The sequence below is a fragment of the Mauremys mutica genome, chromosome 13, assembly GCF_020497125.1.
Source record: "Mauremys mutica isolate MM-2020 ecotype Southern chromosome 13, ASM2049712v1, whole genome shotgun sequence".
Lineage (NCBI taxonomy): Eukaryota > Metazoa > Chordata > Testudines > Geoemydidae > Mauremys > Mauremys mutica.
In genome coordinates this window covers 39,524,728-39,535,907 of record NC_059084.1, presented here as the reverse complement: position 1 = coordinate 39,535,907, position 11,180 = coordinate 39,524,728, and the positions used below count along the sequence as shown (strand labels likewise).

At 43.2% G+C, this 11,180-nt stretch overlaps 1 protein-coding gene across 1 annotated transcript; it reads right to left on the bottom strand.

Annotated features, from left to right (window-relative positions):
• Positions 1-2,259: 2,259 nt before the first annotated feature.
• On the bottom strand, positions 2,260-10,799 carry LOC123348911 (olfactory receptor 14I1-like). Its single transcript, XM_044986612.1, has 2 exons — positions 9,903-10,799; positions 2,260-2,283 (listed from the first exon to the last, which is right to left on the bottom strand). Exons 1-2 carry the CDS (start codon positions 10,797-10,799, stop codon positions 2,260-2,262), a joined length of 921 nt encoding a protein of 306 aa, XP_044842547.1.
• Positions 10,800-11,180: the final 381 nt, after the last annotated feature.

Sequence of the window (11,180 nt, the reverse complement as noted above, 5' to 3'; positions counted from 1 at the left end):
CTTAGACATTGGGGTGCTGAGCCTAGCAGCACTTAGCTTTCGGGCACCTAGAGAATCTGCAAACTGGCCACCATTGAATTAGGTTTGAATAAAGATTGGGAGTGGATGGGTCATTAAACAAAGTAAAAACTATTTCCCCATGCTAATTTTTCCCCTACTGTTACTCACACCTTCTTGTCCACTGTTGGAAATGGGCCATCCTGATTATCCCTACAAAAGTTCTTTTTTTCTCCTGCTGATCATAGCCCACCTTAATTGATTACTCTCACTATAGTTGGTATGGCAACACCCATTTTTTTAATGTTCGCTGTGTATATATTTTCCTACTGTATTTTCTACTGCATGCATCCGATGAATTGGGTTTTAACCCATGAAAACTTATGCTCAAATAAATTTGTTAGTCTCTAAGTTGCTACAAGTACTCCTCATTCTTTTTGCTGATACAGACTAACACAGCTACCACTCTGAAAACTATGTGGCATGTTTTCTAATGCTTCAATCATTCTTGTGGCTGTTCTCTGAAAGCTCTCCAATTTATTCACATCCCTCTTAGATTGTGAGAACCAGAACTGGACACAGTATTCCATCAGCAGTCATTCCAATGCCAAATAGAGAGGTAAAATAACCTCTCTGCTCCTACCTAATTCCTGGTTATAGATCCAAGGATTGCATTATCCCTTTGACCACAACATTACACTTGGAGCTCATGTTCAGATAATTATCCACTCTGAGCCCCAAATCTTTTTCAAAGCCCCTGCTTCCCAGGATAGAGTCCCCCATCCTATAAATATAGCCTACATTCTTTGTTCCTAGATGTAGACATATTGAAAAACACATATTTTTGTTTACCAAGTGATCTAGATTGCTCTGTATCACTGAACTGTCCTCTTCAAGATTTACCTCTCCCCTAATGTTTAAGTCATCTCCAAACTTTATCAGTAAAGCTTCATCAGCAGATCTCAAAGCCCTTTTCTAATGGAGATCCATATAATTATCCCCACGTTACAGATGGAGAAACTGATTCTCAGGCCTTGTCTACACTATGCAACTAAAACGGCACCACTGCGATCAATGCAGCGGCATCGATTTACCAGGCCTGCTGAAGACGTGATAAGTCAACAGGAGAGCGCTCTCCCATCAACTTAATTAATCAAACTCAATAAGAGGTGGAAGTTATGTCAATGGGTGAGCATCTCCCATCAACAGAGCACAGTGTAGACACCATGTTATATTAACATAAGTTACATCAATTTAAGTTATGTAATTTACGTAGCTTAATTAGCGTAACTTATATTGACTTCTAGCATTAGTGTGTACTAGGCCTCAGTGTTGCAAAAAATGACTCACCCAAGAATGTGGTAGGATTGAGATACTAAGAATTACGTCCTTGTTTTGTTAATGCATTTTTATTATGTTAATCCTTCATTTTATGTTTTACAGCTCTTAATTTGGAGGAATACATGAACATGGAAAACCAAACCATGGTGACAGAATTCATTTTCCTGGGACTTTCCAGTGACCCACAGCTCCAGATTTTCCTCTTCCTGGTGTTTTTGGTTATTTATATTATAACGCTGTTGGGGAACATGATGATCATCCTGGTGATAAGCGCTGATCCTCAACTCCACACCCCTATGTACTTCTTTCTGTTCCATTTATCCTTTGTCGACATCTGCTATTCCTCCGTCACCATCCCTAAGATGCTGCAGAACTTCCTAGCAGAGAGAAAGACAATATCTGCCAGGGGTTGCTTTGCACAAAACTTCTTTTTTCTTTTCTCAGGCGGCACTGGAGTTTTCATTCTCTCAGCGATGGCTTATGATAGATACACTGCCATATGTAACCCACTGCATTATGTGGGAACCATGAGTAAGCAAGTCTGTTGTCACTTGCTCAGTGGCTCTTGCATAGCTGGGTTCTTGTACGCACTGGCCAACACTCTGTCTGTATTAAGCTTACACTTCTGTGGTCCCAATGAAATCAACCATTACAGCTGCGAGCCCCCTCCACTCTTGGTCTTATCCTGTTCTGAGAAACTGACCCCTAAAGTGGTGCTTCTTGCATCTATTATAATTTTTGGATCAAGCGCCTTCGTTCTCACTCTGGTCTCCTACATTCACATCATCTCCGCCATCCTGAGGATACGCACTACAGAGGGCAGGCATAAAGCCTTCTCCACCTGCAGCTCCCACCTAGTTGTGGTTATTTTATACTATGGCACAGGTTGTTTCCGGTACATGAAGCCTACTTCTGAAGCATCTATATTTGATAGTATAATTTCCATCCAGTACAGCATCTTAACCCCCATGTTAAACCCCATCATCTACAGCCTGAAAAACAAAGACGTGAAGACTGCTCTGTGGAAGATATTTGCAAAATTCAAGTTTCCCAAGGAAACTTTACATTGTTAAGTATAGAAAAAAAGACACATTGAACTAGTGGTATATGTCTGAAAAATCCAAGCTTGTGTAATGGACTAAGTATTTCTATTTACAAATTGCGTCCAGAAATGTTTTCGGCTGAAACTTTCAAAGTTACAAAAGGGATTTGGGAATCCAGTTCCTATAGGTGAATTTGCAAAATGCAGAGATATTTTTTTCAGAAAATCAAACATTCTGCACTTTATTCTACGCTCCCTCTTACTGGGATACATATGGAGTAACTCTAATAAAGTCAGTGAGACTGATTATCCTCTTTCTCGCCCCAGTGTAACCCTGGTGTAACTCCTACAGCTGGTCAAAAGTTTTTTACTCAAACTTTTTTTTCTATCAAATATTAGCTTTATAGTTTTATTTTGTTTTTCACAAGAAGTTGTATATTTGTGCATTTTAATGGAAAAAAATGAAACTACATTTTTTAAAAGTTGCTTTGTTTTAACCCTGCCAAAAGAAAATAATTTGTTTGGGTTTTGAAAACAGAATAAGATGTGGGTTTGCTTTTTGGTTTTCAATATTTTGTTATTGATTTTCCAATTTTCCTTCTCCCTTTTTTACTCTCTTTTCTACTGGGAGAATAAAAAAGGGAGAGAAAGTGTGGGTGAAGCAAGATTTTTTTTCCCTATTTTTTTCCCCAGAATCAAACAATGAAATTTGCAATTTAAAATAAAAATATTCAGTTTTGGGGATGGTCCAATATATTATTTTTTCAACAATATTATTCCAGATATTTGCTGGAAATAAAATAGGATTGTTCAACCGGCTCTAATAACTCCATTGGAGTCAAAGGAGTTTCGCTTGTGGAAAATCAGTGTAAGTGAAAGGAGAGATAGTACATTAGGGCTGGTCTACCCTAAAGCTGTATGTCAACCTAAGTTATGCTACTTCAGTTATGTAAGTTACTGAAGCCGACGTAACTTAGGTTGACTTACAGCAGTGTCTACACTTTCTCGCTGACTTACCTTCCACCTCTCCGGGAGGTGGAGTACTGACATTGACAGGAGAGCGCTCTGCCATTGACTTAGCTTGTTTTCACCAGACCCGCTAAATCGACACCGCTGCATTGATTGCAGCAGAGCCAATTTAGTTGTAAGTATAGACAAGCCCTTAGTGCCAGAACAGATGTTAATGGTGACATTTATGGACTCCACACACCCTGGGAGCAGGATGCCCAGAAAAGTAAGCCTGGAGAGAGATCTGCTTTGTCTTAATCAATGATCTTGTTACAGCCTTATGCTGGAGATGGCTTAGCATTTAACTGCCTACAGTCTTATCCTCTCTTGCTGCAATTAATGGTGTCATTAATAGTGCTGTTAGGCATCCCCAAGTCAGCTCTGATCTAGCTACCACACTAAAAGTGCTGATATGGTGGTATAGGATTCATTATGACTTGCATCCGACGAAGTGGGTATTCACCCATGAAAGCTCATGCTGCAAAACGTCTGTTAGTCTATAAGGTGCCACGGGATTCTTTGCTGCTTTTACAGATCCAGACTAACACGGCTACCCCTCTGATACTTGACATTATGGGGCTAGTAACGTACTCAGGAGCGTTGGCTGGCTTATGCAGCCTGTGCTGAAAAGGGCACCATGTGCATTCACTGGACATTTTGGAATGCAAGATGGATTATGGTGTTATGGCTACCCCACTGCAGACTACACCTTCAGCTGCAGGGTGGATATACCCTGGACATCTCACACCAGCTATTAGCTCCAAAACACTGTCATACACAGAGACCAAGCAGACAGTTTCACATCAGACAATGAGGTTTTCAGAGCTGCCCAAGGGATAAGAACATAACATAAAAACATTAGAATGGCTATACTGGCACTGTCATAAACAGATAGTTAAGGGTTAATGCCTCTTTTACCTGTAAAGGGTTAAGAAGTTCACCTAGCCTAGCTGACACCTGACCAGAGGAACCAATGGGGGAACAAGATGTTTCAAAAGGAAAGAGGGAAGTTTCCTTTGTTTAGTCAGTTTCAGTTTCAGCTGGAGTGAAAAAGATCAAGGAACCAGCCTCTTATCAGAGTAGTAAATTTAAAAAAGGAATAAATAGGTTTATGTTTATTTTCTTTTGTAACTTGTCTTTGTGCAATTAGGGGAATTATCAAATTGGGTATTCTTGTGTGTATTAAGGTTTTTGCCCAGGAGAACATCCTGTGTTTTAAATCTGTTGTCTGTGAGACCAGCTGGTATGCTGTCTCCCAGAGGTTTTTTTCTTTTACCTTTCTTTTCTTTAATTAAAAGCCTTCTTTTTTAAGAACCTGATTTTTCCTTGTTTTAAGATCCAAGGGGATTGGATCTGGACTCACCAGGCATTGGTGGGGGAAAAGAGGGGGGATGGTTAAATTCTCCTTGTTTTAAGATCCAAGGGATGTAGATCAGTGTTCACCAGAGACTTTGGTGGAGGAGTCTCTCAAGGCTACCCAGGGAGGGGAAGGTTTTTGGGGAGAAGAGAGTTTTCCAGGTAACTCAGAAATCTGGATGGTGGCAGTGAGACCAGATCTAAGCTGGTAGTTAAGCTTAGAGGTGTTCATGCAGGTCCCCACTTTCTGAACAGGGCTGAGCAGAGAACTGGGTTCCCTGATTTGCATTGTCTCACCTGCATTTGGCTTGTAAGAATTCTCTCTTCAGACATTAAACCTTTCCCATTTGCTGCAGTGAGACACCTTTAGAGCTGAGGTACATCTTTGGCTGGATTCACATTTCACTGACAGTGGTGTCAATCCAGAGTAACTGTATTGGCTCCAATTGCCACCCACATCAGCATTGCTCTGATGGAGTCATGAGATGCTGGGGACAGTGCTGGTAGAGGGTGCAGGGGTCTCAGTTGGTGTGGTTTCTCTGTGCGTAGGACAATTCCCCTGCCCCCAGTAGGATAATTCAGAGGAAACTCCATAAGGATCCCTTGTGAAATCTCCACTCTCATATTCGACTAAGGACATGGAGAATCTAGGCCACAGTGTCTATATTTTCAAATAGTCAGGGGAGGTATTTGGGGAAGGTCATAAAATTCAGAAACTTGCACATAGTGGTAACATCATGGGGTGGTTACATTGCATGGTGGTGAGTAGTTTGCACTGACAGGTGGAGACGTAGAGGTGTGTCAGGTCTGAGATATTTGTGTGTGAGACAGTACTAATACACAATATCCACATTATAGGTAATATCAAATATGTTTTTGTGTAACTAAGAACTTTGTTCATGTTAAGCTTTTCCTAGGAGGTTTTGTACTTTGTGAAGTTGTGCAACCAAAGGATGATGTGGAGTGTTGTGATATCAGGGTTAGGCTCAGAGACATGCCAAAAATACAGAATAAGACAGATGATTCTGTTGATGCTTCACCAACATGGCCTCTGTACCAAGTAACAGCTAGTGCAGGACATCTCTACATTTGCAGATTTGGGGGAAATTGTTCAAAGCAAGATAAGAAACTGGTAAGAACTAGTGCATAAATCCTAGGTAATACCGTGGAATGTGTAGAACCTTCTTTTTATTGTAAACAGGTTACTATAAATATGACCAGAAAGAAGCCCATGATTTCAGAGCAAGGTGGAGTTGTGAGCTGCAAACCTCTTCCCCATGCTGGGTAAAATAGTAACTGTTTCTTTACTGGGCTGATTTATTTTTGGTTAATAAAGTGACTGAGCCTGAGTCATCTGACATCTTTACCAGTAAAACGCTTGAACCCTGACAGAATGCTGAGAACGTGGGTTTGAGACTCTCTGTGGGTGAAGATCTCCACTGCTTGGCAAAGTGCAGGCGGGTCTCAGTGAAGGTAAGCAGTACTGAGAGGTAATCTGAGGCTTAAAACTGCTCTCCTCTTCAACCCAGTACATAGAGAAGGGCCTTTCCTTCCCACACACTTCCTAGCTGATCACTGCCTGGAGCAATCATGCAGGCCCCAGTCTCCTCATTTTGAAGCCAAGGAGCTTTAGGCCATTTCTCATCCTTATGGACTGAAGTTGTTTCCCAGGGTCCTTTTCTGAGTCTGGTGTCATTTCCTGAGAGCTGCCACTGTCACCGGTGTCTCAAGGGCAGAACTGCTTGGTGTCACGGGTGTGGGGCTAGTTGCTCATCTCCTTTCTGAAATCACCCACCTCAGGTGTTCGGCCTCTTACCCTGTCTGCCCCAGGTGGCATCTCATGGGTCTCCCACTCTGAGACCAGGCCCTGTGTACACTCCCCCATCTATACTGCTGGCCATTTTGACCCAGCAGCTAGTCAAAGTTTTGGAACCTGTGGGTCAACCAGCAATGGAGACCTTGTCTGCCCATCCAGTTAGTGGAGAAGTTCGTAGAGAGAGTTCAGATCCAGCACCTAAGAGCCAAAGCTCCTCCTTTGAACTTGGAGGAATTTGGGATCCCATAGTGGATTAGAGTCTGGGCTTGGGGCCTATCTCTGCTTGTCTTTCAGGTGGACACTTTCCTGCTAATGGGAATATTTCTTCTCTCAGCTTGAGTAAGCCTAGATGCTATAGTCCAGCAAAGTGCCAGTCATGTTCCCATTGGTGTCAATAGACTAGCTCCCTGGGTCTTCCAGGAGCATGTAATAGGAGGGTTGGAAAGGACCTCAGGAGGTCATCTAGTCCAACCCCCTGCTCAAAGCAGGACCACTCCCCAGACAGTTTTTTACCCCAGTTCCCTAAATGGACCCCTTAAGGATTGAACTCATAATCCTGGGTTTAGCAGGCCAATACTCAAACCACTGAGCTATCCCTCCCCACAATGGGGTAGAGGTGGTAGGGAATTTTCCCCTGGAACAATTTTCCATAGTAAAACATGTTAGAGGGCTTTCCTTTCACCCTCTTCCCTGGTTCTTGTCACGCAGACAGCAAGCAGCAAAAGACCAGAAGTCCAAAGTGCAAACAATGCAAAGTTTATTGGGGTTAGTTTCCAAGCAAGCATATTCAGAAGCCCTTCATAGCAGTCGGGCTTATCTCTATATGCAGATAGAGCCTGTTCCCCACTGTTCCTGTCCGAGCTCTGACGCTGCAGAGTATTTACCCCATGTCCTCTTCCCAGCTCTGATGCCGCAGAGCCTTGCCTGTGTCCCTGTTCCACCTCTCCTTACCAAGCATGATTCCAATTTCCTTTCCACTTCCTGTTTGAACCATTTATATAGTAATAATCTCAGCTATACCTTAACCAATAATTTTACTGAAATGTAACTAACCAACCCTAACATATTGTAACATAATTCTCTAACCAATTATATCCCACTACCCTAATTAACTTACACCTAGCAAAATTAATTATACAGCAGACAGAAACAATTAGAGAACCAGACAGATTAACAATAGAATAGTGGGGGCCATAAAGATAAAACAATACAATACTGATAAGTGAGTTCTTGCCAGCCAGGATGCTATCAAACTAAGTTTTCTTTAACCGTCTTAAGGGCTGTTTCTTTATCTGGTGGTGATGGGCACTATCAGGACAGGATCGTCTTCCTAACAGCCCAATAGCACCTTATTTCAGTGTGACTGGTTTGGGATGTGAGGATGTGACCATACGCTTCCCTGCTTATGGCTGCCCATAGTGCTTAGCCAAAGACCTTAGCCTAAGAACAAGGCCTCAGCCTGGTGAGAGAAGGCCCATACACAGGTGGACTGTGATTTTGATTCTTTGTTTTATACCTCTGTAACTAGCTAAGTAATAAAAATACACCTAAGTTCTATATTCTAACAAAATGCCCATTCACAAAATCAATATTTTCCATGAGAAAATGGTGGTTTTCAGTGCTTAAAGTGAGTGCCACAGTGTCCAGTTCCAGCTGGCTGGACATAGCAACAAGAGCTTCTCAAGCCCCTCAGAATTGTCTGGCTGGGAAGCTCAGCCCTTAAATGCACTGTCCCAAACAACCCTAAAAAATTGAATTTTGAAAGAAAAAAAGTTTTTCCACCAGGAAATTTGCAATGATGGCTCCCTGGCCAACCCCTCCCCCACCCCCCACCAACTGATAAAATATAACAAAACAAATCCAGACAGGCTAACTGTTACAACCTGGCCCAGGACCTGACTGTACAGTCACCAGTCTATTGTGAGTGGACTGAATCACTGAGTTCCATTTGCTTCTAAGTCAGCTGGGTCTGGGTAGAGTCTAGTCATTCTTGCAAGCTCTGGGACTCTAGGAAACACTCCCAAGTGGAGCCTTCTTGTCTGATGCCCTTTCTTTGGCCAGGAGAGGCCCCTGTCCATCTGCTCTAGACCTCAAAACAGGTGTTTGTGTTCCAACAAGCCCCTCAGTAACTTACACACACTGCCCCAGAGCTCTGCCTAGTCTGGAGTCACTATGAGCTTCCAGTTGAACCCCTTCAGGGACAATGTGGCAGGAAAACAAGGAACACTGTGGCTGAGCAAAAGGATTTCTTAACCACAGTCACTTTACTGTGAAAGCACAGGAGAGTTAGATACTATGCAAAAACAAGAGAGTCCTGAGATGCCCCCTTACTTGGACTGTTCTCACCCCATCTGTAAATCAGAGGTTCATCAGAGTTTTGGTCTGGGTTGCTCCTTCCTGTCCTTCTTATGTGTGTCCATGATCGGCCCCTCCCTGCATGGAGCAGAACCGCCCTATTTAACAGGCCCCTATCTCCATGGCATGGATTCAAACTGTGACGTTCCATTCTCCATCCAATCATTTTTCCCTGGGGAGGAGGAGGAGGGTGTACATTGACAGACAATAAACATCAATGACAGTAAAGTCTAGTCTTGATGTCTGTCAGTGGTGATCCTTCAATGGGGTGTCAAACGCCTTTCCCAGGCAGGACAATTGTCTGGAATGCAGCCCAACACACTGCCATTGAGAAACAGCAGACTTGTGCTGTCAGCATGCCAATCATTCCACTGATACAGTTTATGATTTCACACAGTCATATCCCACTGAGTTACACAAACAAACAATAAACCAACGGCCATCATGCCCCAAGAAGAGTTCATACCTCCAGATGGAGAAGATCCAGACAGCTCATGAAGTCCATTAGGGACTTTGATCTGGCTACTGATTTTATGTGGAAGATGCTCAGACATCATGGGGATGGGTGGCAGTAGAAAAATCCAAGATAGATACATAGCTAGATTGACACTCATGTAAATCTACAGTAACTCCACTGACTTGAGTTTGTCTGCATTTTTGCCAATGTAAATACCCCTTTACATGCAAAGAGATTGCAAAGCATAGAATTCAGGCGTGGAAGGGACCTCAGGAGGTCATCTAGCCCAACCCCCTACTCAAAGCAGGACCAATCCCCAACTATTTTTCCCCCCAGATCCCTAAATGGCCCCCTAAAGGATTGAGCTCATAACCCTCGGTTTAGCAGGACAATACTGAGCTATCCCTCCCATGTTCTCAGGGAGACACTATGTCACCTATTGATTCCATTTATATAGAAACACAATGAAATGACAGTCAAAGGTGAAAGATGGACCTTCTATTCTCAGTGAATAATCTCCGCCCTGTCCTCATGGCAGCTTTGATCTCTTTATTTCTCATGCTATAGATGATTGGATTCATTACTGGAGGCACCACAGAATAGAGAACAGCTATCACAAGATCCAGACCTGACGTTGACCTGGAGGTGGGTTTCAGGTAGGCAAATGTGCCAGTGCAAATAAACAAGGAGACCACAATGAGGTGAGGAAGGCAAGTAGAGAAGACTTTAAGCCTTCCCTGCTCAGAGGGGATTCCCAGAACTGTTTTGAAGATGTGAACATACGACACAATTATTAAAACAAAGTAGCTCAAATATAAGCATGCACTAAAGACAAGAAGCCTAGTTTCAATGAGGTAGGCATCAGAGCAGGCGAGCTTGAGTAATTGGGGGATTTCACAGAAGAACTGATCAACCATGTTGCCTCTGCAGAAGGATATTACAAACATGTTTCCAGTGTGCAGTGCAGAATTGAGAATGCCACTAATCCAGGCACTGGCTGCCACCTGGACACAAGCTCCCCTGTTCATCACTCTCTCATATTGCAATGGCTGACAGATGGCGATGTATCGATCATACGCCATGACTGTGAGAAGGGAAAAATCTGCTCCTATGAAAAAGAGGAAGAAAAAGACTTGGGTGACACATCCAGGATAAGAAATCGACTTGGTGTTCATGAGGGAATTGGCCATGGATTTGGGGATGGTGACAGAGATGGAACCAAGGTCTAGGATGGACAGATTCACCAAGAAGAAGTACATGGGGGTGTGAAGATGGTGGTCGAGGGCTATGGATGTGATGATGAGAAGATTCCCTATCAGGGCTGCCAAGTAAATCACTAGAAACACCACAAAGTGCAAAATCTGCAGCTCCTGACTGTCAGAAAATCCCAGAAGAAAAAACTCGGTCACGGTGGTTTGATTGGACATTTTCTTCCTCAGCACGTTGTGTGATGCCTGTGGAGGGAAGGAGAAGGGCAATGGGCAGGATTAGAGTGACAGAGGGAATGGTCCTAATTCCCCTGTGCAAAGGAACTCCTGATGTGACTGTCACAGGAGCAGAGCGCTCGTCACTTCCATTGAGCAGGAGAGGTGAGTGTTCCTCACCGATGACAATGAGACCGCTAGTCCGGTGCGTTATCACACGAGTCTCAATCAGAACAAATCTTTGAAACCTGTGGGAGGGCAAACAGCTGTGCATATCTCTCTATCAGTGTTATAGAGGGCGAACAATATGAGTTTACCCTGTATAAGCTTTATACAGGGTAAAACAGATTTATTTTGGGTTTGGACCCCATTGGGAGTTGAGCA

Bases quoted from the DNA above. Each gene is read 5' to 3' on its own strand.
- LOC123348911 (XM_044986612.1), bottom strand. From the start codon at position 10,799: ATGTCCAATCAAACCACCGTGACCGAGTTTTTTCTTCTGGGATTTTCT. The intron at 2,284-9,902 runs AGGACAGGGCGG...TGCTGTACTGGA, and splicing joins AAGAGATCAAAGCTGCCATG to TGGAAATTATACTATCAAAT.